Source organism: Ahaetulla prasina, chromosome 6 (genome assembly GCF_028640845.1).
Source record: "Ahaetulla prasina isolate Xishuangbanna chromosome 6, ASM2864084v1, whole genome shotgun sequence".
Classification (NCBI taxonomy): domain Eukaryota; kingdom Metazoa; phylum Chordata; class Lepidosauria; order Squamata; family Colubridae; genus Ahaetulla; species Ahaetulla prasina.
In genome coordinates, this window is record NC_080544.1 from 6,576,974 (window position 1) to 6,604,628 (window position 27,655).

The 27,655-nt window shown below is 47.1% G+C and overlaps 1 protein-coding gene across 4 annotated transcripts in view; it reads right to left on the minus strand.

Annotated features, from left to right (window-relative positions):
- Positions 1–27,331, minus strand: part of ANK3 (ankyrin 3) — a 345,627-nt gene extending 318,296 nt beyond the window's left edge. The window contains exons 1-2 of one of the 4 annotated variants that reach the window (XM_058189394.1): positions 24,735–27,331; positions 405–443 (exon numbers count right to left, since the gene is read on the minus strand). In XM_058189394.1, coding sequence (XP_058045377.1) covers positions 405–443; positions 24,735–24,758 — 63 coding nt within the window. In that variant the 5' untranslated portion in view covers positions 24,759–27,331. The remainder of the gene's footprint in view (positions 1–404; positions 444–24,734) is intronic. The other 3 variants (XM_058189398.1, XM_058189399.1, XM_058189397.1) reach the window with 3 other exon arrangements.
- Positions 27,332–27,655: the final 324 nt, after the last annotated feature.

The window sequence follows — 27,655 nt, forward strand, 5'->3', positions numbered from 1 at the left end:
AAACCTCACCCCTTTTCCAGGTGCCACACAACCTACATGGACATAAAAGGGAGGACTTCAGTCAGAAGGTCCTTTTATTTATTTTAATTTATTTATCTAATTCTCCAATTATTCCTTCCGTTAGGACTCTGCTTCTCTCCTGTCCTCTGTTACTGAGGGGAGATTTGGGCTATTCTTTTCCCCAATGCATAGCCAACAAGAGAATTTCTAATGGAATATTTTAAGAAATGCTATTTGTTTCCCAAACTTCAACCACACAGATGGCCTCGTCTGAGCTTACCATACCCTTTCATTCACCGAGTGTCTGAAAATTGTTCACCTCTAATATTGAAGAGTGAAAAAGCAAGGGAGGCTGATTTTTTACAAGAAGCATTATTTATTTATTTATTCATTCATTTACTTACTTTTGTAGTGTTTCCAGGAGGATAGAACCTGTGATAAACCTAAAAGAAAGAAAGAAAGAAAGAAAGAAAGAAAGAAAGAAAGAAAGAAAGAAAGAAAGAAAGAAAGAAAGAAAGAGTGCTTTAGTAAGAAGGGTGAGGGATGGGGGAATGAAAATCAATTGTTAAAAAAGAACACTAAAGTCAGGTCACTGTGAACCCCTGGAATTCCAGTGAATAAATCTTACATTCACAGGAATTAAAATAGCTAATATCAACCTTTAAAATGGCAAACATAAACGTGTCAAACCTTGGCAATCAGTGGACTTCAACTGAATTTTAAATTGCTATGGTTGGAAATCCTTGCCCTAAAGAGAGAGGAAAATGGACTCTTCCAGGGAACTCAAAGGAGAATCCATGGGCCCAACTCCTATCTAATAGTAGCAGAGTTGGAAAGGACCTTGGAGGTCATCTAGTCTCTTCCCAAAATCCCCAAAGCTTCAACAAAAACTATTATTATTATTATTATTATTATTATTATTATTATTATTATTATTATTATTACTATTATTATTAATTCGATTTTTATACTGCCCTTCTCCCAAAGGACTCAGGGCGGTGTACAGCCAAAATAAAAACAAACAATACAATATCCAATTAAAATACGAATTAAAAAACTTATTACACAATTGGCCTAAGACTTTAAAACATATAAAAACTAAAAACCCATTAAAATTCATAATAGAAGTTTAAAAACCAAGAGAAATTTAAGCCAGCCCCGCGTGAATAAATAGATGTGTTTTCAATTCGCAGCGGAAGGTCCGAAGGTCAGATATTTGGCACAAACCAGGGGGAAGTTCGTTCCAGAGGGTAGGAGCCCCCACAGAGAAGGATCTTCCCCTGGGGGCCGCCAGCCGACATTGTTTGGCGGACGGCACCCTGAGAAGTCCCTCTATGTGTGAGCGTACGGGTCGGTGGGAGATAACAGTAGGCGGTCCCGTAAGTACCCAGGCCCTAAGCCATGGAGCGCTTTAAAGGTAGTAACCAAGACCTTAAAGTGCACCCGAAAGACCACAGGCAGCCAGTGCAGTCTGCGCAGGAGTGGTGTTACATGGGAGCTACGTGGAGCTCCCTCTATCACCCGTGCAGCTGCATTCTGGACTAACTGAAGCCTCCGGATGCACCTCAAGGGGAGCCCCATGTAGAGAGCATTACTGACCTCACCCCATTCCTAAGAGGTCTGCAAAGGGCATGTATAAGAGCACCAGCATGCCTACCGTTCCTGTCCTATTGTTTCCTTTTGTTATATCCAATTAATATAGTTATTACATACTCATGCTTATATATCTGCTTATATATTGTATAGTTATTACATGCTTATGCTTATATATACTGTGTGACAAAAATAAATAAATAAATAAATATAGTCCAACCCCCTGGTCATGCAGGAGACCCTTACTAGGGATTTGAACCGCCAAACTGCCGACCTTTCTGATCGACAAGCTCAATGTCGTAGCCACTGAGCCACTAGTCAGCTTCTCCATTCCTTTTCCCTTCCTTCCCAGTTTCCCTTCAGTTTTTTCCTTACTCCTTGTTTAATTTTTCCCTCAGTGCAGAATAACACCATATAGATCCATCTGTACAACATAGAATAGAATAGAATAGAATAGAATAGAATAGAATAGAATAGAATAGAATAGAATAGAATAGAATAGAATAGAATTTTTATTGGCCAAGTGTGATTGGACACACAAGGAATTTGTCTTGGTGCAGATGCTCTCAGTGTACATAAAAGAAAAGATACATTCACCAATAATCATAAGGTACGACATTTAATGATAGTCATAGGGCACAAATAAGCAATCAGGAAACAATCAATATCAGTATAAATCTTAAGGATACCAGCAACAAAGTTACAGTCATACAGTTATAAGTGGAAAGAGATGGGTGATGGGAACGATGAAACGATTAATAGTAGTGCAGATTAAGTAAATAGTTTGACAGTGTTGAGGGAATTATTTGTTTAGCAGAGTGATGGCCTTCGGGGAAAAACTGTTCTTGTGTCTAGTTGTTCTGGTGTGCAGTGCTCTATAGCGTCGTTTTGAGGGTAGGAGTTGAAATAGTTTATGTCCAGGATGCGAGGGGTCTGTAAATATTTTCACGGCCCTCTTCTTGATTCGTGCAGTATACAGGTCCTCAATGGAAGGCAAGTTGGTAGCAATTATTTTTTCTGCAGTTCTAATTATCCTCTGAAGTCTGTGTTTTTCTTGTTGGGTTGCAGAGGATGTCTTATAAACCCAGAGACCTGCAATCTCTACTTGTGGTTTTTTTTTGATAATACAGAATGCACATAGGCACCTGGCCTGAATGGGGTTGTGAAGGATTGCATGGAACAGGTCAAATTGCAGCTGTGTTCTTCTTAAGAAAGGGAGGCATCAACAAGGGATCTTTGGTGTTATTGGACCTTGGTTGTTTTCTTGCAGACATTTCACTGATGATGTACTTAGCAGGGGTCATGAAAGGTCTGCAAGAAAACAACCAAGCTCTAAGAACGCCAAGGGCCCCTCATTTCAACCCCGAGCTACAAATATTCTCCTTTATCAGAGGAATCAATTCTTGCGTTCATGTTGCCAATATTTTTGTTACTCCGTTCCTGAGCTAACCCCAGTGGTGTAATTTCTGCCCATTCCTTGTTTTAGGAGGAAGAACAATAACTGCAGCAAAACTGAGATAAAGTCCCACCTGGAGAAGGATCAGTGCTTTTGAAATCCTGTTATAGATAGATGCCTTCCAAATAATCAGCCACTTGGAATCAATAGGCTCAAACTGTATTGTCAGCCTTGTGAGGTAGACCAGCCAGGATACATGTCCATGGAAGCTAATTCCCCTCCATTGCAAGGTTCCATTAAATCTTCCGAGTCTTAATGAACAATTGTCACCTCCTTCCCATATCCTTTACAGCAGGGGTCTCCAACCTTGGCAACTTTAAGACTTGTGGACTTTAACTCCCAGAGTCCCTCAGCCAGCAAAGCTGGCTGAGGAACTCTGGGAGTTGAAGTCCACAAGTCTTAAAGTTGCCAAGGTTGGAGACCCCTGCTTTACAGCTCAAAAAACTAGGGAGGGTCCCTTCTGATCCGCTTGTCCCAGCCACATTCCTGCCGTGGGCTGATCTGCTTTTTATCTGAGTGTGTCTTGGCTGTGTCTCTTTGCTCTGCCTTGCCAAGGTCATCCCTACGTACCATTACACGGTATAGTGTAGATTCTAATTAGGGAAGGAAAATACATGTTCTCTCTTTTTTAACAAAAGCTATTATGGGTGAGAGATGAGGAATTTGAACCAGTTTTCTAAATTTAATGTTCTGGTATTCAGAGGCAAACTCAAGCAAGGATAATTGCATGGATTATTTAAAAAAAATATCAAAGTATAAAATGCATCTGCATAAGATTTTCCAGTCCCTATTATAAAGATCATCCAGCTAAGTAGATTAATTTTATCAAGTTTCTCTAGAAATGGCTTCATCTACGCTGCGGGCATGGAAATAATCTTCAGGATAATCTTAGAGAAAGCTGTTCACCCACAACTAGTTTTCCAATCTATGTGCCACTAAGGTAGCCTGGTGCTGGTTTAACCAGCCAGGTACAGAAGGCAGACATTTGTTTTCTCAGAGAAATAATTTCTCACAATTTCCACCATGGGCCTTTTCCTTTTTAGCCTTCTTTGATGACTTTTTTTTTTTAATCCAGCGTTTTAAAAAGTATTGACCCTGTTAGCCTGATCATCTACTTGGAGAAGTCAAGAGAAAATATATATTCCAGGATGGACTTATCTTGATGTTCTTGATGTTCTCTGGAGCAGGCTAGGCAACATGGCCAGCGGTATTTGCTCCAATGTTGAAATCCAATTTTTTTTTTACTACCAGTTCTGTGGGCGTGGCTCGGTGGGCGTGGTGTGGCTTGGTGGGTGTAGCTTGATGGGCGTGGCAGGGAAAGGATACTGCAAAACCTCCATTCCCTTGCCAATCCTGGGGGGAAGGATACTGCAAAATCCCCATTCCCACCCCACTCAGGGGCCAGCCAGAGGTGGTATTCGCCAGTTCTCCGAACTACTCAAAATTTCCACTACCGGTCCTCCAGAACCTGTCAGAACCTGCTGTATTTCACCCCTGGTTTGCTCCCATTTTAAGGTTCAATTTCAAATTTTTATTGTCAGTGCACAAGATATGTACAATGAGATTGGTTGAGCTCTCTCTGTTCACACACACACCCAACACAATACAACTCACAGTGAAGACAGAAAATCCCTAACTCCATAAATCATATTAACAAAACACCCAGTCCTATTGCACCAGTGTGAACATGTTACACATTGCGCCAGCCCTGTGGTCCATCATACTACGTAGTTATGATTCTCATTCAGGAATCTGACAGCCCACAGATAAAAAACTGTTCTGCAGCCTGTTTGTGCAGCTGGCTATACTTCTATATCTCCTTCCGGATGGTAGGAGGGTAAAGAAGTGGTCACCAAGGTGAGAGTCATCCCTGACTTCAATCAAAAGAAGAAAACAAAGTGGGAACATCTATTCCACCATCTCCTCCTTCTCTGGGTGGTGTCAACATCCAGAGAAGCAGGAAAAAAGAGCCCCGAATAACCAGAAGGAAGGAACCCCACTTTAATCCAGGACCCCCCAGGGAAAAGACCACAGCCCATCAAGACTGGAAGGTCAGGCTACTTTATATAAAAACCAGCAAACTCCCCTTTCCCATGGACTGATGATATTTCCTGGTCTGGTAATGTCTGCAGGAAAGCCATCCAGCTCAGAAGACACCAAGAACTCAATCTGTTCTTCCCATTTTGTTCATGATTCTTAAACACATTCTCACATTATATTAATAAATCGCTACCAATCGAAGAACATCCTTTGATCACACTGGCATTCATTCAGCTTTTTTTCCAGAGACACCAAAGGTTCCTTCCAAATATTAATCCCACATAGATTTAAACCTGAACCTCTTTCTGGGCCAGGTCCAGAGTGAGCCCATTGCAACTCCCTCCAGCTAGCCAGATTTAATGACCGTGTGGCCAGCTTTGGGCACTCAGAGATACCTCGTAACAAAGCCTCGTAACAAAGAAAACCCCACTTAGAGATTCATTCATTCAGCGTTTTGTTTTAGTTTCATTCTTCTTATCCTACAGCCACGATTGCCTCATTCACAACTGCTGTGAAGGTTTGAAATGTTTCCAGAACCTTTTCCATCTCCATTATCACCAGAGGAAGCACCGCCTCCCCAGAGTTTCAGAGACAGACCCCCACAGGCCACGACAACTGAATTGCTCCCAGCAACAAAACCTTCCGGAGGATAACCAGGATTCCAGGATAAAGAGGAGAGAATTCAAGCCTTCTTGAATGTGTCTTCCCCGCCCTTTCACGGCTCCTAAACCTATAGTTTTTTTTGCTTTGAAAAGTTCCTGGAAAATATTATCCCAGGTAGGGTCACCCGTGGGCCTCCCTCATCCCCTGCCCTCCCCTCTCCTGACCCTCCCAAGGCCCCTCTGGCATGGGAAGGGCTGCACCCACCAAGACTGACAGCCAGCAGCTGCTGTGGGAATGCGCAAGGACCTCAGATGCGAATCCGTGTTCAGAAAAGATGCGGAAACACCTTATTTCAAACCTATTATTTAAAACCCGCACAAAATGTAAATGTGGGTTGAATTCCCAACTGTGAAGCCGTTGCTGAAAGCCTTATTTTTAGCATGGCTGTTCCTGACCCCCAAACCTTTTCCACTGGAGTCTAAAGATAAATATCCGAGCTGTAGAGTGAACACCCCACCTTAATTGCCCGGGCTTTAAATACTACTGTAATATTTCAGGCTTACCCAAACAGATCTGCTAGCTGATATATCAAAAGGTTCCTAACGATGGAGGGTAACTATGGAAACCTTGTACAACTACACATTTTTCCATGGCAACCAGGTCTCCATGGAATACTAAAGAGTGACCATGGCAACAGCAAGTTAAAATGAGGATGTCTGGAGACTAAAATATTTCATGTCTCATTTATAAAGAAAAACTGATATACTTACATTATACAAATCTCCATTTCTGAAGCAAAACATAGAATCAATAACCCTACTGTGAAATGCTAAGAGCTATTTTAAGTAAAGCAGAAAGCAAAAATATCTCACCGCTGTATTAAATCAGAATTTTCATTTAAAAAAAAAAATTCAATTAAGCTAAGAGAAACAGCTCACTTTTGTGAAGCAAAACGCCTCCCATATATGCTCCATATGTGGAAGGTTGCAAAGTCATCTGCAAAAGGTTTAAAAAGAAATCAATTGGTCAATTGCAGCTGCCTGGAGTCCAGCTATTTCCTGCTTCCACCCATCGCCATTTTATTTATTTATTTATTTATTTATTGTTTCAATTTCTATACCGCCCTTCTCCCAAAGGACTCAGGGCGGTTTACAGCCAAAGTAAAAACAATTAGTACAATTTTTAAAACGAGCTTAAAAGGAAAATTTAGAGTTGGTTGAAGAACTTAAAACCAATAAAACCCCTTATAAAACCCCACTAGGCCAGTCCTGCACGGTGAAACAGAAATGTTTTCAGCTCGCATCGAAAGGTCTGAAGATCAGGGAGTTGACGGATACCTGGTGGTAACTTGTTCCAGAGCGTTGGTGCCCCCACAGAGAAGGCCCTCACCCTGGGTGCCGCCAGCCGACACTGACTGGCCGACGGCACCCTGAGGAGAACCTCCCTATGGGAGCGCACTGGTCGATGGGAGGGTCAGGGTTGCCCACGCCCAGAGACTTCCTCTGCAGCATTTGCAGAAGTGGCTTGCTCTGGCCTCCTTCTGAGAGAGAGACACACACTGGCCCAAAGTTACCCAAGCAGGCTCTGTGCCCAAGGTGGGACTTGAACCAGGGCCTTCAATGGATGCTACTTTAGAAAGGTTGCTTACTCACACGGTGAATTCCTTAACGACTATGTAGCCAAGAGGCACACCTTTCTCAAGCAGAATTACCAGTGAATGCCCTCTTGGAATAGATGGTACAATACGGTCAATAGAGTGAGTGTCCAGATGGAGAATTTCCACCATCTCACCACCAGGAGGAACCAGTGAGAGCTAGAAGTCTGTGATTTTGAGCATCCGAGTTGTATGAGCCAAGGTAGAGTGGGGGTACGCAAAGATATGAAGTCCTATAACTCTTCCTTTGAAAAGTGAATTCCTGTCCAACCACCCTCTTCATGCACAAGATTCAGGGAACAGGCTGTGAGAGAAATACGAAACAACCAAAGGCTCTAGCAAAAAAGGCTCTAAGATAGCAAAAAAGGCTCTAAGAGTTGTAAACCTAATCTTGCGTAGCTTCTTTTCCAAAAACACTACACTACCAACCAGAGCATACAAAACATTTGGTAGACCAATTCTAGAATACAACTCGCCTGTTTGGAACCCTCACCACATCTCTGACATCAATACAATTGAACATGTCCAGAAATATTTTACAAGAAGAGTTCTCCATTCCTCTGAAAACAACAAAATATCTTATCCCACCAGACTTGAAATCCTAGGCTTAGAAAACTTGGAACTCTGTCGCCTTCGACAAGACCTAAGTTTAACTCACAGAATCATCTATTGTAATGTCCTTCCGGTTAAAGACTACTTCAGCTTTAATTGCAATAATACTAGAGCAACCAATAGATTTAAACTTAATGTCAACCGCTTTAATCTAGATTGCAGAAAATATGACTTCTGTAACAGAATCATCAGTGCTTGGAATACTTTACCTGACTCTGTGGTCTCTTCCCATAATCCCAAAAGCTTTAACCAAAAACTCTCTACTATTGACCTCACTCCATTCCTAAGACGACCATAAGGGGCGTGCATAAGAGCACAAACGTGCCTACCGTTCCTGTCCTATTGTTTTTCTTTTCTTGTTCCTATATATATATATATGCTTATACCTCCTAATATTTACTCATATATATGTTTATATACTATATAATCTTTTGTATGATTCCTACATATATTGTTGTGACAAAATAAATAAATAAATAAACCATCACCCAAGCAAAGAAGGCTGAACCATTCTTTAAGTCGTGAGAAGCAAGATTGGATCCGGGAGTGACTCAGGCACGCTCCCCCTGTTCTGTTTTTATTGAATGTCACTGTGAGCCGCCTAGGATTATCATGTATAATACAGTTATGCATACACCACCATATACCTCTTCTAAAGCAAAGAAAGTCTGTCATTAAATGATACAGAGATTCTAGCAAGGCAGAATCCCATAAGACACCGTTGGAAACAGCCCATTTCCTGGACTTCTGTGTGGGACCCCCACCACCGCGTGGGCTGCACATCTCCATCCCTTGGAGAGGATCATTCATCCCACAACAGGCAAAATCTAAAAGTCAGCGCATAATTTAAAAAATTCAACAGTGCTGCTGAATCCACGAATTTTGATAGTGATGCCTACTGCCAGCAGTCGCTTTTTATATACTGTAAGTTAACGTTCTGCTTATTGGGTTTAAGGACCCAACTCTTGCTTTCTGGAGTTTCTAGATGAGAATGAATCTATCCTGATTTGTTCTAATCCAATCCGAAAAAGGACTAGGCTGGTATTTAGCTTCCCCCCTCCCCTCCCCCTCCCAAATTCCTTCATTGCCTCTGGTTTGATACCAGCAAGGATTTTTGCAGGCCCAGATTTCTCTGTAACATAACTATGTTTTATCTTCCGCAGTTCTTCAGTGAGGGACAGATGAACCCCTGGAGAAAACGGAAGTGAATCTCTAGAGTTTAAACCATCCACCAAGCCTGTTTTTCCATCTAGTCTCCTGACCAAAAGGAAGACAGAACACAATTACACCAGTGAGGTTAATGCCAAAATCTATAGAGGCCAGCAATGCAGGTTCAGCTGCTTCTCAGATCCTCATCTCCTCCTCCTCCTCCTCCTGGCCTCTGAGTACTTGCATGAGACGAGGGCGCCCTCTGCTGTTCCCTGCCTCACCTTGCGCAGCTCTTTCATCAGCCACATTATCTCCCAGCACTCAAAGCTAATCATGCTTGAAAACAAAGGAACAAAACCACCAAGGAAGGAATTTAAGATTTGGAAGGAAGGAAGGAAGGAAGGAAGGAAGGAAGGAAGGAAGGAAGGAAGGAAGGAAGGAAGGAAGGAAGGAAGGAAGGAAGGAAGGAAGGAAGGAAGGAAGGAAGGAAGGAAAGGATTATCAGCATCTAACTCTCCTTAGTTTTTTTCTGAGATCGCCCAAGAATGGCTCAGTGTTCCCTTTTAGTTATTTTATTTATGAGAACTCTGGATATAAAAACCTGCATGATCAGTACAGGTTCTGTCATAAATCTACTGATCCAATGTATTAGAAAACCTCCATGCATTTTTTTTACCCATGCAGTCATGCCTTTAATTCAGCTAGACAGTCCCTGCTCAGTTGTGGCAAGTGTTCCTCCGAGATGGCTCTTGTTACCAGAGTAGTAGTACCCGGCGGATAAATTCTCCTCACCTCCAAAGAGTTTGGGTGAGGGACAGGCCCCGTAGTCCAATAACTTAGAGAGCCAACAGCCCAACATCCACAACTCAACTCTTATTTATCTTCTGTATTCCCTCGTTCAGCAGACATAGATTGCCTGGACTGGATTTTTCCTAGCAGGCTCCTGTTTTATCACAGGTTTTGTATATGACTATGAGGCAGGTGGCAGAATTCGCCCCAGCAGAGTAGTATATCCTGTTCGCAATAATAAAGTGTCATAACAAGGCCAGGAGCCTGATAAGGCAGAGCTGGTATTTGACTGGCCAAAGCAGATTTGACCAAGTGACTGGCCATCCATGAATCTCTCCAGAGCACAAGAGGCTGCCAAGGGATCTGGCTACGAAAGCAAAATATTGCAAAACAACAACGCTTTTTAAAATAATTGCTTCAGCCTGCAATTCAACTCCAAAGTTTCTAAAAACATGAATGACTCACTAAACAGTTTTGGGTTTCAACTTAAAATTGAAGTAGAGTTACTTCCTGTTCAAAACCAAAATTAAAGCCGAGAGAAAATAGCTGTCACTGAAGGCAAGCAGAATTGCTTTTTAGAAGACATTTGTGTTTTAAATGAACAAGCTGATCCTTCGGAGAACATTTGGTTTGTCAGATTGGCAAAATCCTCATCAACTGAGCTTCACTCCCGTTGATTAGATGGTTCCATGGCTCTGGTGGTGGCAACAGCACAGAAAAGGTTGCTGTGGCCTTCTTGGACTTCTGTTTCTCTTGGTCGGTGATTATTTCCCTTAAGCCCATTCCAGTCAGGTCCTCCAGAATAACATGGAGGACGAGACCTTAAACTCCCCTTCTGCCCCTAGAAGTGTGGGAAGACCTGGGGATGAGCATTCAGATCTTTTCAGGGATGATGGTCTATTTGGCAGACTTACTTTAGCCATTCCTTCATGCTTTCCTTCTGGTCCGGCTGGAAGGCCATACAGGGTGAGAAGGTCACATCCTGTCTAGCTTGAAGCCCTCCCCCCAAAGGTTCTGGTGGGCTCTGTGCTGATGTGGAATCAGCCTTGCTCTGATCCAGCAGGCCCAGCCTTATGTTCTTCTGGGCACCCACCTAAGATTGGGGCATTGTGTGGAAAATGTCTCTTGCCTTAACTTTCCTCCTTCCCAGGGCCAAACTCTCACTGCTGCTGCCAACACCACCCTGGTTGTTGGAGAACTGGTTTCTTGTGGCTTTCTCACTCAGGATCTGCCTTTGGCTCTGCCCCAGGTTGTACCTGTGTCTTCTGCAGCCTCATTCAAATTCCCATTGAGTCATTACACTCCTGGGTGGCCTTCAGAGGCTCCCGGCTCCCGGCTCCCCACCCACAACCCACAATCCAACCTGCCAGTCTAGGTGTAACTTGATGTGTTATACAAGGCATTATGCATCAGCATTGAATGCAGGAGAAATTAAAGTTTACCATTAACACATATTTATCGCCATCTCTCTCTTGTTGCAAGACACAAAATTAATTTTGGTCCAGGGCTGTGCAGAGAACGTTTCAGGAGCTAAAGACCCCGATCTGGAAATAGCCAAAGTCACTCCACAGAGGTAAACTACTTCAATGGCTTAATCGTACAGGAATGATCACCCTATTTCACATGGAAAAAAACCAACACCAGACATGTCCTATAATAAGGGTCTCCAACGTTGGCAACTTTAAGACTTGTGGTCTTGTGGACTTCAACTCCCAGAAGTTCTTAACGTTGCCAAGGTTGGAGACCCCTGGCCTATAACATCTTCAATTTTATCAAATGGAATAAAATTGTGTGGAAATCTTTCAAACAATGCTGATTGAAAATCTGAATTTTTTTTAATGCTTTGTTGTTTTGAGAGGGTATTGACTGAATTTGTAGCAGCAGCAACAATGGTATCTGCAGTAAATTTCAGAAAAAGTAGCTATGCAAAGAAAATGAGTGGTGAGAAGAAGAAAAAAATACCTTCTTCCACTGCAGGAGGACAACTTTTGAAGATGGGAGAAATCAGCTTAGTGATCCTTCCCAGATGACAGACAAGTTGTGAAGCCGGTCAGCAATTTAAGATTGCTCACCAGCGGGACTTTGCTGGGAAATAACCATCACTTCAACCTGCCCAAGACTCTGTCACTGTTGCAGTTGGTTGTGTTTTTCCAAGAACCTTCTGAGTTAAGAAGGGGCCTGCAGATCCCCAGAGCCCGTGATGAGGGCATGCGCACTGTCTCCAGTTGCTGTTCCGGGTTCTGTTGCACATGCGTGTGACGGAACTCGGAAGAGCAGCTGGCCGACACGCACACGCACACTGGCCAGTTGCTCTCTTCTGGGTTCCAGTGCTCTGGCGTGCATGCACACACTCCAGTTTTTGCGCTCAGTGCTGAAAAAGTTAACCATCACTGCCCAGAGCCAACCATTTCCTTCCCCTTCCCCTCACTGTGGCACAGTTGCCTAAACGCTGACCACGTTGACAAGCCCTTAGGCAATGCCACACGTCACCAAACACAACAGGAGAGCTGTCCATAGCAGGGGTCTCCAACCTTGGTCCCTTTAAGACTTGTGGACTTCAACTCGCAGAGTTCCTCAGCCAGCTTTGCTGGCTGAGGGACTCTGGGAGTTGAAGTCCACAAGTCTTAAAGGGACCAAGGTTGGAGACCCCTGGTCCCTAATGCTATGTAAGATGTCAGGTGATGCAATCGTTTGGATTCGGTTTGGAAGCGACCTGGGACCACAAACACAGTAGCTACACATTTGTATGGAAAGGAATTCAAAGTTGACCTTGAGGAAGGCAGGAGAAACCTGTTAAGGAAAGAAAAGACTCCACCGCCCAGAGATGGAAAAAATGCGAGAAAGAAACTCACAACAACCCTGCCCTGACCTTGTTTCATATGAGATGGGACCTTGAGAAGCCTGGATGTAATTTCACAATTCTGTTATTACACCCCACTGTGATAGAATAACATTCCTGGGATGCCTCTGGTGTTTCCATCTGCCCTGCCCTGCCCTGAAGGCTCATTAAAGCAGCCATATCCGTTCCTAGGACACCTTGGCTGCTACAGAAAGGATTCCTCTTCCAAATCCAACCTGAAGTTCTGCGGGCATCCAGGTCCCTCCTGGCTGCTGACTTTCATGAGATTCATGCAACTGAACCTCCAGGGAATTTAAAGTAAGGTTCTACATTTAGGCAAAAAAACCCTAAATGCACAGGTACTGTATATGTGGTACCTTGCTCAATAGTACTAACTGTGAGAAGGATCTTGGAGTCCTAGTGGACAACCATTTAGATATGAGCCAGCAGTGTGCAGTAGCTGCTGAAAAAGCCAACACAGTTCTGGGCTGCATAAACAGAGGGATAGAATCAAGATCACGTGAAGTGTTAGTGCCACTTTATAATGCCTTGGTAAGGCCACACTTGGAATATTACATCCAGTTTTGGTCGCCACGTTGTAAAAAGGATGTTGAGACTCTAGAAAGAGTGCAGAGAAGAGCAACAAAGATGATTAGGGGACTGGAGGCTAAAACATATGAAGAACGGTTGCAGGAACTCGGTGTGTCTAGTTTAATAAAAAGAAGGACTAGGGGAGACATGATAGCAGTGTTCCAGTATCTCAAGGGTTGCCACAAAGAAGAGGGAGTCAAACTATTCTCCAAAGCACCTGAGGGTAGAACAAGAAGCAATGGGTGGAAACTAATCAAGGAGAGAAGCAACCAAGAACTAAGGAGAAATTTCCTGACAGTTAGAACAATTAATAAGTGGAATGACTTGCCTGCAGAAGTTGTAAATGCTCCAACACTGAAAATTTTTAAGAAAATGTTGGATAGCCATCTGACTGAGATGGTGTAGGGTTTCCTGCCTGGGCAGGGGGTTGGACTAGAAGGCCTCCAAGGTCCCTTCCAACTCTGTTGTTATATTATATTATATTAACCCTGTGGCTCTTTACCACCGTTCTGCAAAACAAATCTATCAAAAGCACCAAAACTTGGCTTGTGGCACTGTAATCAGGATATCATAAGCAACTGAAGACAATAATAAAAATAACTTTTTAAGTTTAATGTATTTTCTCTAGAGGCACGCAAATAAACAAATGCACTAAGCCAGGGAGCAAGAAATTAACCCTTTGAGAGACCTTAAATATCAGATCTTTATCTCCTCAAGAAAGTGACTGGATTTCAGAGCAACTGGTAGCCTAAGGAAATGCTGAAAAAAATTATTCCAGAAATTCTTCATCGTGTGTGTGTGTGTGTTTGTATGTACACATGTGCCTTCTAGTCCTGGCAACTACATGGCAACATTTTTGGAACTGGAAGTTTGCCTTCGCCTCCTTCTTTCTAGGGCTGAGAGGGAGCGGCTTGCCCAAATTCACAATCTCCCAGCACAGGGGTCTCCAACCTTGGCAACTTTAAGCCTGGCGGACTTCAACTCCCAGAATTCCCCAGGCAGCAAAACTGACCCCCGTCCCAGCATTTCTCCTTTAACTGCTGCACCAACCTGGTTTTCTAAGTCAACATAGTACTTTAAAAGCATGTAACCTCCTCCACAGTCTCTCTAAAACATTAATCACGTGGAAGCAGTGGAATTCTCATGCAGTTTGCAAGCTTTTCAACAACGCCATCCAAGTTTTTAAACCGTGGCTCCTTGTGGCAGAAGAACCTTAGACAGACAGGTGACTAAGGCGAAGCAGAAGAGAACAGCTGTGCCTGACTCTGCCCCGAATCTGGAGCAGCTGCCGAAGAAGAAGAAAAAGGGAATTTTTTATCTCAGATAAGAGCCAATGTGGGGGAAACCTCAGCATTCCACTTGGAGCTGCCATGAGTTTAAACTCAACCCTTTCCTTCTGCATTTTTTTTTTATTTGCATTTATATCCCGCCCTTCTCCGAAGACTCAGGGCAGCTTACACTATGTTAAGCAATAGTCTTCATCCATTTGTATATTATATACAAAGTCAACTTATTTCCCCCAACAATCTGGGTCCTCATTTTACCTATCTTATAAAGGATGGAAGGCTGAGTCAACCTTGGGCCTGGTGGGACTAGAACCTGCAGTAATTGCAGGCAGCTGTGTTAATAACAGACTGTCTTAGCAGTCTGAGCCACCAGAGGCCCAGAAGCATTAGCCTTCTGACCAGGACGCCTTATTTTGTTTAGCTGTTCAGCTTCCAAATACATCCGGAAGTGGGATGAATCAGGGAAGAAGCACGTACACAACAGCTGCAGATTTCTCAATTTTGTTATCCTGCCAGGAATCCTTTGAGTTGTTCTATCTTCTGATTGGTGGTTGATTGGTCAAGTTCTGAATGGGCTCGCCAAGAGTTTCTGCCCTGATGTCGTGGTGGCGCAGTGGTGAGAATGCAGTACTGCAGGCTAATTCTGCTGACTGCTGGCTGCCAGCAGTTTGGCAGTTCAAGACTCACCGGCTGAGGGTTTGTTGACACAGTCTTGCATCTTTCGGAGGTGGGTAAAATGAGGACCCAGATTGTTGGGGGCAAGATGCTGACTCTGTAAAACCGCTTAGAGTGGGCTGTAAAGCCCTGTGAAGCAGGATATAAGCAGGGGTGGGCTTCAAAAATTTTAGCAAGGGGTTCTCTGCCCGGTTGCTGGTCACCCTCCTGCACCATGGTGGGGGGTTATTTTTGTCCTCCCCAGGCTCCGGAGGCCTTCTGGAGCAGGGGTCTCCAACCTTGGTCCCTTTAAGACTTGTGGACTTCAACTCCCAGAGTCCCTCAGCCAGCAAAGCCTTCTGGAGCAGGGGTCTCCAACCTTGGTCCCTTTAAGACTTGTGGACTTCAACTCCCAGAGTCCCTCAGCCAGCAAAGCTGGCTGAGGACCTCTGGGAGTTGAAGTCCACAAGTCTTAAAGGGACCAAGGTTGGAGACCCCTGCTCTGGAGGCTGGAAACAGGCCTTCCTAAACTTCCGATAGGCCCATTTTTCGCCCTCCCCAAGCCTCCACGTGGGCCCTGTGGGATTTGTGGGTTCTCCAAACTGCACAGAATCTTAGCTAGAGGTTCTCCCGAACCCTTGCGGACCCCCAGCAGCCCAGCCCTGTATATAAGTCTAAGTGCTATTGCTATTGCTATTAGAAGAGCACTTTCCAGCCCTGCCAGTCTAGCATTCCCAGCTGTCACATTTTTCATCTGCAAGGGAAAAAGAGTGTTCACAACCAAGCGGGGAAAATTCTGCTTCAATTCCTGAAATTTCGCAAGATTGCCAGGTTCTCTTCCTGATGACCTCTGATTCTCTCAGCTGGCTGGCTCCCAAAGCAACCAGGCATCAGCTGGAAATCGCCCAGGGCAAGAAGAGGGAGGAACCTAAGCAAGTGCATAGCCACATGTTCCCACCGAGGCTCCTGGAATCTCCATTGCATCAGCCAATTTTGGAAAGCAGCAGGAAGCCCTGAGGTAGCTCAGCAGATCAGGGGCCGAAAGTTTTCTACAAGGATGGGGCTTTAAGGACACCCCCCCCCCAATATCAGAATGGGATGTGGTAGCTCAGTGGCTAAGACACTGAGCTTGTCTATCGAAAGGTCGACAGTTCAGCGGTTCGAATCCCTAGTGCCGCGTTATAGGGTGAGCTCCCGTTACTTGTCCCAGCTTCTGCCAACCTAGCAGTTCGAAAGCACATCAAAAATGCAAGTGGAAAAATAGGGACCACCTTTGGCGGGGAGGTAATAGTGCGCCTTTGGTGTTGAGTCATGCTGGCCACATGAGCACGGAGACGTCTTTGGACAGCGCTGGCTCTTCAGCTTTGAAACAGAGATTCAAACACTGCCCCCTAGAGTCAGGAACAACTAGCACATATATGCGAGGGGAACCTTTACCTTTAATATCAGAATGCATATTTGGGTCAAAATGACCCTGACTACGATGGAGAAAGAAATCAAGAGCATATTGGGAATAGCAGAAGAATTAGAAACCAGAGCGGAGTTTAGGAATGGATCGGTTTCAACTTCTGCTTGATTTCTCTGTCCACCCCACAAATAGATGGTTCAGTTTGGCTTTATGCACCACAGCAAAACTCTGACTCACAATATCACAACATGGTAGAATTGGAAGGGACCACAAAATCATGTAATTCAACTCATCCTGTGCAGGAAAAGTAACAAAAGCAGCCAGGAGAGATTTAACTCCCCTCACAAGGAATAAGCAAGGAACTGTGGTGGATAACAAACAGACAACCCCATCCCCCACCAACATCATTGTCCTCCTCCCCATTTTTTGTCCCCTCCCAAGGGCAGCAGCTGTCATCCCACCCAGAGTGAATAATCTCGCTCCTAAAAAAGAGATTTTCATGGAGTCACATCAGAAAGTAACCAAGAACAAGTGAGCAAAAGTGGAAGCAACAGCAGTTGAAAAACCTGCTTTCCTGGGGGGGAAAAAACTCATTTCAATATTGAATTAAATTTCTCAGTTTGATATCTTGGATTCCTATCTTGCCTCTTTTCCAGGAGTGGCTGAGACGAATTTTCCTTGCTGTGCTTGAAGGAACCTGATTCCGTATGAAGAAGCACACAATCGTTTCAGAAGACTATTGGTGTTAAGTTCTGGAAGTAACGAGGCTGGAGACCAGGGTAGTGACAACAGCTCTTTAATATAGGGTGAACCCAGCAACAGGCTGGGGGAAAAACCTCTCCTTTTATACAGTTCTACTGGTGGCTTCGTCCAATCAGCAACGTGCTGATTTCCCGCCCAAATATTTAAAGGTACATACAAGAATACATAACACTCCTCCCCTCCCAGAAAACACTTTGCCTCTATTTACATTTTATTTACATGTTATTTTTCGACGTAGTCACGCAAATAACCTGGGCGTCTCCTAGTTCTTTCAGACCTGCGCGGTTCAGTTCTGGGTGGTGTTTTGAGCTGTTCGGAGGGTCTGTTTTCTCCTCCCAGCTCTTTCTCTAGGCCATCGGGCCCTGGATTATTGGCAGATTCTTTTTCTTGGCCATCCGGCCCTGGATTACTTTTGTAATTTTGCCAGTCGTTTCCCTCGGGAACCTGATGGCGTCGCTGGACCTCCGGGACCTCAGCTAAGTCTTGCGCCTCCCCCGGGTCATTGTCAGCTGTGGGTTCAAATAAGGAGGGGTCATAATTTATTTCCTGTGGTTTGGGTTGTTCAGTTATTCGCCTCCTTATCTGATCTATGTGGCGCCCATACCGGTTGTCTTGTAATTCACCAAGTATGACTTTGGGCCGGTTGTTTTATTATTTGCCCTGCGAGCCAACTTGGGCCGTCCCCGTAATTGCGTGCCCACACTCGGTCGCCTATGCCCAATTCCCTTGTTTTGTCTATTTCCCCCTTGTAACCCTCTGGTGTGTAATGGGGACTCAAACGGTCAAGTGGGCACCGGAGTTTCCGTCCCATCAATAGTTCGGCTGGGCTTCTGCCTGTAGCAGTGCTTGGGGTTCTGTGCTGAACGGCCAGAAAGAAGTCTATCTTTGTTTGCCAGTCACCTGGCTTGAGCCTGACAATGCCTCCTTAGCGCCCGGACGGAACGCCTGCAAGGCCATTCGACGCAGGGTGGAAAGGCGCAGAGAGGCATGTCGGATGCCCTCCTCTGCCAAGTATTCTTCAACTGGGCTGCCGTGAATTGCGGCCCGTTGTCGGACACCAGAGTGTCAGGCAACCCGTGGGTTGCGAATAAGTGGCGCAGGGCTGCGATTACTGCCTCGGCCGTAGTGGATTTCATGAGTATGATCTCCAACCATTTAGAGAATGCATCGACCACCACTAGGAAGGTTTGGCCATGGAAAGGGCCAGCAAAATCAATGTGGATTCTTGACCAGGGCCCTTGGGGTTTTTCCCATTCCCTGACTGGGGCCGTTGGGGGTAGGGGTCTAGATTCTTGGCAAGCCTGGCATTTCCCCACCCTCTCAGCAATCTCTGAGTCCATGAGTGGCCACCACACATAGCTTCTCGCTAGCCCTTCATCCTGACGATCCCTGGGTGGCCTCGTGGAGGAGGTCCAGTACCTTTCCTTAATTTATCGGGATTACCACACGATCACCCCATAACAGGCACCCCTTGAGCCGAGAGCTCATCCCGCTTTTTAACAAATTTAAAGCTCGCCTCGCAGCGGCCACCCTCTTTGTACCCAACCGAGTACAGTCCTTAACATAATGTCCCGCTATGATGCCCGAGCCACTTCCTTAGATGTGACTGGGCCAGAGTCCAAAGAGTCAATAAGCAGGATGGGCGTCCCCGGCGTAGGGTCTTCGATGGCCCCTGGTAGTGGGCATCTGCTTAACGCGTCTGCATGCCCCACTTCTTTTCCTGGTCGATGCTGCAGCTTGTACAAGTAAGCGGCTAAGAAAATAGTCCATCGGGTCAAGCGTGGCGAAAGTGCCACAGGCGTTGGGCGGTCGCCAGCCAGTATCCCCAGTAGCGGTCTGTGGTCAGTCACGATTTCAAAATTCCGCCCAAAAACATACTCGTGAAATTTTTTCACCCCTGACACAATGGCTAGTGCTTCTTTATCTAATTGGCTGTAGTTCCTCTCTGGGGAGGACATCGTTCTAGAGTAAAAAGCTATAGGGGCTTCTGTGCCGTTTGGAAGTCTATGGCTGAGTACAGCCCCCACCCCGTAAGGGGAGGCATCGCAAACCAGCACTAGGGGCAATGAGTTATGATATTGGATGAGCAGGCTGTCGCTCGAGAGCAGGTTTTTTACTGCTTCGAAAGCCCTATTTTCTGACTTTCCCCAAGACCAAACAGTATTTTTTCCTAAAAGCCTATGCAGCGGTTCAGCAACGGTCGCTTTGTTTTTTAAAAAGACCGCGTAAAAATTCACTAGCCCCAGGAATGCCTGTAGCTCTGCTTTGTTTTTGGGCGCTGGAGCCTTTCTAATTGCCTTGACCTTGCTCTCAGTGGGGTGAATTCCTTTCTTGTCTATTCGGTAGCCCAAGAATTCGACGGATTCGACCCCAATCTGGCATTTGTTTACCTTGACTTTTAATCCGGCTGTCCGGAAAATGCCCAGAACCTTTCTCAAACGCTCCCCCAATTCCTCTACGTTTTCCCTGAAATCAGGACATCATCAAGTAGGAACTACCCTGGGAGCCCTTGCAGAAGTCGTTCCATTAGGTTTTGGAACAGCCCTGGTGCCACACTCACCCCAAATTGCAATCGGTGCACTTGAAGGCCCCCTGTGCGTTACAATCGCTTGGGCTTCGCCAGCGGGCGCTCACGGGCAGTTGTTGGTAGGCTTGGGCCAAGTCTAACTTTGCAAAGACTTGCCCTTGCCCCAAAGAGTGCAGCAAGTGTTGCACCACGGAACCGGGTAAGCGCTTTTCTGTAAGGCTTTGTTGCCGCCTTGTAGTCAGCGCAAATTCTAATTGACCCGTCTGGTTTTATTGGGGTGACGATTGGCGCCTCCCACTTTGCGTGATCGACTGGCACCAAAATCCCTGATTTATGAGCTTATCTAGCTCCTTATCGATTTTTGGTTTTAGGGCAAAGGGACTCTCCTCGCCTTAAGCCTAATGGGAGCTACCTGGGGTCTAAGTTGAAGGAAATAGGGGTCCCTTGTACTTGCCCAGGCAGTCCTTGAAGACATCTTGAACTCGTTAAAGAGAATGTCTTTCAGGTTACAGTCACTTCTGTAGATGCCAGTCACTCCCATGCCCAGGGCACGAAACCAGTCTAGTCCCAACAGACTGGGCAGGGTCCTTCGACGATCGTGATGGGCAGGGTCTTCTTGTGTGGTCCGTACTCGACTCGGACGGAGGTGGTCCTCGAACAGGGATGCGATTCTGGTAGTCATGTGGATGTAGCCGTTGTGCTTGCAGGTGGCGCTCGCGACTGACGGCAGTGACTTCGCCAAAGTGTCCCAGGACATGATGGTGATCGCTGATCCCGTGTCTACTGAGCCGGCACCGTACTCTCTATTTTTGGTTTGGTGAAGATCTTCTTCTCCACTCGGTCGAGGCGCGCCTATGACCACAGTCGCTTGGTTTGAATCCGCCTTTTTGTTTGAGCCAATCGCGGGTCGCCTTGCCGATTCCGCGCCTGATTGGCCGATTTGAATTTTCGGCGGAAGGTTGGGCCGCTCGACAAACTTGAGCTAGGTGCCCTTCTTTCCGCACCGCCGACATGTCGCGTCCTTAAATTTGCAGCGTTGGCGCTGGTGTTGACCACCGCAGCTTCCGCACTGCCTCGGTCCCCTTTGTCGCGTTTCGGTTCTGCAGACCCTTCCTCATCTTCACCGGCCGGATTCGGTCTGAACCTCCTCCTGGTGCACTGGGGTTGTCTTCGCGCCGCTTTTGGGACCGGCTTTTGCAGTGTCTCCGCCGCTTGGGTGGACATTTCATGTGCTCTGGCTTCGCCCAGAGCGTGGCCAGCATCAGGTTGCTCTTTGCTAGCAGCCGCCGCAAACGGATGTCTTTGACCTCGGATGAGTTGCTCGAGGAGCACCTCGCCCAGGTCGCGTATCCGCAGTCCTTGGACGCTTTTCTTAGGGCGGCCATGTAGTCACCGGCGGATTCGCCTCCATCTGCCTTCGCTCTCCGAATTCAAACCGCCTCACGTATTTGGACGGAGTTGGCGCGAAGTGGTTCCTTAGTAAAGTCTGTAGAGTTGGCCACGACACCGATTGTAGCGGCGTTGGCTCTGCCAGGGCTTCCGTGATATCAATGACCTCGGACCGCAGTGACTTAAGAAATAAGCCCTTTGTTATCTGAACTCCTTGCAGTTCGTTGGCTTTAGAAAGCTCAAACGGGTCATACGTTCCCCATTTCTCTTTAGCCGGGTCAAAGGGTGCGGGCGGAGTGTAACTGGCCATCTCCGCTTTTCTGCCCTGTGTTTGCTGGGTTCGGGTCTATCGTGCTTCAGCTCGGTTCTGGTTCTCCTTAGCCTCGAGATCCCACCTTCGTCGCCAGTGTTAAGTTCTGGAAGTAACGAGGCTGGAGACCAGGGTAGTGACAACAGCTCTTTAATATAGGGTGAACCCAGCAACAGGCTGGGGGAAAAACCTCTCCTTTTATACAGTTCTACTGGTGGCTTCGTCCAATCAGCAACGTGCTGATTTCCCGCCCAAATATTTAAAGGTACATACAAGAATACATAACAATTGGGAAAGGTTTTCTTCCTGAGCAACTTTTGAAAAAGATGCACACACAAACATATTAAAGCCATAATACACAAACCAAGCAAGGTTGATTTTGTTTCCAGACAGTGATGTGACCAAGGGAGGAGAGTCACCTCTCGAGCAGGGGTCTCCAACCTTGGCAACTTTAAGACTTGTGGACTTCAACTCCCAGAGTTCCTCAGCCAGCAAAGCTCTGGTTTGAACTCTGGGAGTTGAAGTCCACAAGTCTTAAAGTGGCCAAGGTTGGAGACCCCTGCTCTAGAGAATTTTCCTCTGGGTCACTCAGCTCCGCCTGCTCTGCTCACAGCCCCTTTCAACCTCCTACAACAGAGTATAAATAAGCCAACCTGAATTTGTCACCTTGTGGACATAGCTGCAGGCAAGACCAACCTTGTCCCAACAAAGAGGTCATCCCTACACAAACACCCCACATACACACACAAACACACCTGTGAGCAACACAAATAATGCTCAGAAACAGCCCTGCCCCATCAAAGGCCCTGATGGTGTCCTTCTTGGATGCTTCATCCTCTCTCGGACGAGGACCTTCAGTATATCTCCTGAGCATGGAAAAGCCTCCTTCTGCGTCCCACCTTCCTATCCAAGTCCCACCAGTACTGGATGCTGCTTTCCTCCCTGATCCAAGGCAGACAAAGGAGGAGGATGCTCGAGCCACAAGGGGGAATGGAGGACAGCAGGATGGTCCACTTGGAAACAGAGAGCTCCTCAGGGTCCCCCTCAGAGAAACAAGCCCCACATTGGAGGGGGAAACTAGAGGAAACTCATCCCTGGAACTCCTGACAAAATCAATCTGTTTTGTGTAGAGTACATATTTTTGCAATGTGTTTTGCTGTGCATAAAACCAAGTGGGGTTTTGCATGTTTACCTCCTACTCTCAACTTTACATACCTCTACCCAAGCATGAATTAATACCTTCAGGCTGTTTATAAAATGAGAGCAAATACTACATTAGATCAAAGGAAGCAAATTTCATGGGAAAAACAGATTCTAACATATGTTAGGCTACATCGCCACCGTGTGGGAAGAGAGCAAAAGTGCTGGCATTTAAAAGCTTTGGTCAGGTTTCTTAATTTGCTAAAAGTGGCTTTTATGAAAAACGAATGTATTTTTAAATTATCTTTCACGCAAAATATATTTCTTTCTAAATTATGTTTTATGGAAAACATAAAACATAATTTATGTTTTTCATAAAACACATTTTATGAAAAACATACGTATTTCTCACTTATATTAAAAGGAAAATGTCACAAAGGGACTTGAGATCCCTTGAACTCTAATCAGCAAGGCTCAAATAGTAAGACCAGTACATTTCAAAATATGCTGGCTATATAATTTGGGAGAGACAGAGTGGTCTAGCATTGGACAAGGTCCAAGGAGACAGGTTCAAGGCCTCCTCAACCACACCGGTCAGTTTCCAACAGACAGTCCTCAACCTACCTCGCAGGGTGATTGTGGTGGGGGAAGACAAAAGCTGTGAACCCTGCCTGGAGTGCCTGAAGGAAAGCTGGAGGTACAATGAACCTGGGTGAAGTTTAATTATACTCCAACCACACACATTTGGGAAGATGCAATAAGGGGTAGAGAAATATGCCCCATGTTTGTTAGGCTGTTTCTTCCAAGGGCCATTAAATCAGGGGTCTCCAACCTTGGTCCCTTTAAGACTTGTGGACTTCAACTCCCAGAGTCCCTCAGCCAGCAAAGCTGGCTGAGGAACTCTGGGAGTTGAAGTCCACAAGTCTTAAAGGGACCAAGGTTGGAGACCCCTGCATTAAATTGCCTACCAAGCCCACCTACCCCTGTCAGCCCTGGGATGACTGGGGTCTTTTATACTCCACCCACCCACCCCTGAGAGCTAACAAGACTTCTCAGATCTTGAGGTTTCAGCACTTTTCCTACTACAGCTTTGGAATGTTAAATATCAAATTTCAACCCAGCAACTCCTTTTCTGCCCCGAGGCCGCTTAGTCCATCCCGCCGCTGCGAGCGGGGAGGAAGCCGGGAAGGGGCTAGGATTCCTTAAAGGAAAACCTGGGGATCCCCTCCAGGTATTTCCAGCCCTGAGAACTCAGGTTACCTGGACGCTGCGGGCGGAGCCGCTTTGGCTACGGAGAGGCCCGTTGGCAGAGCAGGTCGCCCTCCCGCCCATCCCAAGCCACCGCCCGAGGGAGCCGCGGAGGAGGCGGCTGGAGCGACCGGGGGAAGCAGCTGCAGCTCGGGGGAATCTCAGGGACGGCGAGGGAGCCCAAAGCGGCTTCTGCCGGGGCCGCCACAGGTGGCGGAGGATCCCCAGCTCCTCCCGCCCTGAGCCGGCCTCTCTCGGCCTCTCTCCCGCCGGGGCCGCTTCCCTCCCGGGCCGCCCGCCTGGACCGGCGACCTGCTTCCGGAGAACCTCCCGGCCGCCAGTCAAGCGGGGCGCCGTCCTCGGGGTCCTGCTCCTCCCGGGACCCCGGGTCGGCCTTTCGCCCTCGCCCTGCAAGCTCGGCTGCCAGGAGGGACGGACGCATCCCGCGGACGCTTCGGGGAGGCGCCCTGCGCGGAACTCCGCCGGGCTCAGAGCCCAGGCATGGCAACCCTCCGCCGTCCAGGGCTGCCCGGGCCGTCGCTCGCCCGCGCAGCGCTCGCCTAGCGGCCGTCGAAGCCGGGAGCCCCCAGGGACGCCGCCCTCTCGGGACGGGCGGGCAGGCGAAGAGCGACCCCCGGCTCCCTTTGCCCGGGAGGATTCCGGGCAGCGCGGGGCGCGGCTCACCTGGTCGGCGCCCGAGGAGGCCATGACCGCGTCCGAAAGACCCGCCGGGATCCCCGAGGAGCAGCTCCAGCTCCCGCTTGCCCTGACCGCGGACCAACAGGTGGCGGCGAAGGCAGCGGCGACCTCCGAGCGGCCGCCAGCAACCGGCACATCCCAGCCGGCCGCCCCGCCCGAAAGCGGGGGCGTGGCGTGACTGGCCCGGCCCGGCGAGTCCTCCCTCGCGGGGCCGGCAGCTGGGTAGCCCCTCCAGCCAGCCAGGAAGGAGGGCAGGCACGCAGGCAGGCCGGGCTGAAGGGTCCCGGCCGGGGGCGCTTCCCAACTGAGGCTGCCCTGATTAAAGGGGCGGCGGGCGAGGGAACCGGTTGGGGGAGGGGGAGTTGCCGTCCGTCGTCCCCGACGGGTCCCGGCTGACCGAGAACCTCCCTAGAGCTCCGGCAGAGCCTCTGGCCCTTTTCAACCAGTCGGGATTTCCTCTGGAAGCGCTGCTGGCCAGATGGACCTGCGGGCTAAGTTGGGGGCGCATTTGGGGCGCGGGTCTTCCAGGTGCATCTCCGAATTCTCTGCGGGGACGAGGGAGGGTCCCTGCTGGATTCCGGAGTGGCTGCGATGCCTTTAACGCTGCGCCTGCTTTGTTTATGGCACCAACACAGGTCAGGTTACCTGCCTAGCTACCGGCGGGCAACAAAAGAACCTCCATTGTGCTGAGTTCCTCTGTGCTCCAGCTGGGCAAACCAGAAGCCGAGAATTGCACCTGCCTTTCATCGGCCACCTGCACCTGGAATTGGCAGGAAGGGAAGGAGATGCTCTCCCCCCACCCCGTTTCTCAGGGCACCCGCTGATCTGCTCCCTTAAGCAAGAGGGAAGATGGAGCCCCACATCTGCGTGGGAGCGGCAGCTTTTGCAGGATGAAGCTTGGAGGATGGGCATCTTGGCCAGCTTCCAGATGGAGCCATTGTACCTCGAATACCCTTGTCCAGGAAATCGGGATAAAATAAAATCTGCCTGGAAGTTTCCTGGCTCAGAAGAAGAGGCACAAGGGCTTCAGGTTTTCCCCAGCCCTGCACACAACAGGCAAAGCAACCCAGGAGCCAGAAGGGCCCCAACAGTGGAGAAAGAGTGTGAGCTCTCCCTGCATTTCCAATCTGGGTGTGGAGCTGAGGTTCTGGCTGTTTGTCTGGTCCCAAAGCAAAGAAGCTGGGAGGGAAAGTCTGTGAGTCCTTCTTTATCGTGCAATTAGTCTTCAGCCGCCTCCAAAGCCGTTCCGTGTATTTGGAAACCAATAAATATGCCTGCCTCAACAACATGCCAAGAACTGAGGATTCAGACAAGGACTGGAGACTCTTCGGAGCAGGAAGAACCACAACTCCTCCCCCCCACCCCCCCAGCCAGGCAGAATAAAATGCAGGCCCCAGGGGAAAAGGCTGATGAAAGGCTTGGCGGCCTGTAATTGGCACCCGGAAGGACAGATATTTGACTTTGAAAGTGTCCCAGGGGAATTCTCTCAGCCTCACCAGGGCTTCCTTTGCTCAATGCTTCCTTCCCACTCACCTATCGGCAGACTGCTGTGGTCAGCACCTGTCCCACGTCCCCTAGGCAGAGCTGCTGCTGGGTCAGGCCCAGTTGAAGACACGGTGAGGGCACTGGGGCTGCGATGGGAACTTTGCTATTTGCATGATTATTTCATGGTGCATGTGATGACACCCTGTGGCCCTTATGTCAGCACTACAGGTAGTCCTCAATTTAAGACTGCATTAGGGACTGGATTTCTGCTAGTAAGTCAAGGATCCCACGTGACCACACCCAACTATTTACTAAATCTGCACTCCTATTAATCTTCTCATAGTTCCCATCACCAATCTCTTTCCACTTACAACTGTATGACTGTAACTTTGTTGCTGGCAATCCTTATAGAATAGAATAGAATAGAATTTTATTGGCCAAGTGTGATTGGACACACAAGGAATTTGTCTTGGTGCATATGCTCTCAGTGTACATAAAAGAAAAGATACGTTCATCAAGGTACAACATTTACAACACAATTGATGGTCAGTATATCAATATAAATCATAAGGATTGCCAGCAACAAAGTTACAGTCATACAGTCATAAGTGGAAAGAGATTGGTGATGGGAACGATGAGACGATTAATAGTAGTGCAGATTCAGTAAATAGTCTGACAGTGTTGAGGGAATTATTTGTTTAGCAGAGTGATGGCCTTCGGGAAAAAACTGTTCTTGTGTCTAGTTGTTCTGGTGTGCAGTGCTCTATAGCGTCGTTTTGAGGGTAGGAGTTGAAACAGTTTATGTCCAGGATGTGAGGGATCTGCAAATATTTTCACGGCCCTCTTCTTGATTCGTGCAGTATACAGGTCCTCAATGGAAGGCAAGTTGGTAGCAATTATTTTTTCTGCAGTTCTAATTATCCTCTGAAGTCTGATGAACGTATCTTTTCTTTTATGTGCACTGAGAGCATATGCACCAAGACAAATTCCTTGTGTGTCCAATCACACTTAGCCAATAAAAAATTCTATTCTATTCTATTCTGTAATATATTCTCTATTCTATTTCTTTTATGTATACTGAGAGCATATGCACCAAGACAAATTCCTTGTGTGTCCAATCACACTTGGCCAATAAAAAATTCTATTCTATTCTATTCTATTCTATTTCTTTTTTTGTGACGGCTGTTAAATGAACCCATGCACATTCAGCAAATGCCATGGTCATGAAATACAAATCTACTGTCTTGGATGGGCATATTTTGCCTGAAATGCAGCCACGTGATTGTAGAGGGGAGTGGAGAGGGTGGGCCTGACATGTTATGACATAAAAGTAACTCGGCATTTCCATTATTAGGCTAACCTGAAATTTGCTTTACCACGGATTGTAGAGGTTCCCCCTCTCACACAATGCCTGGCCATGA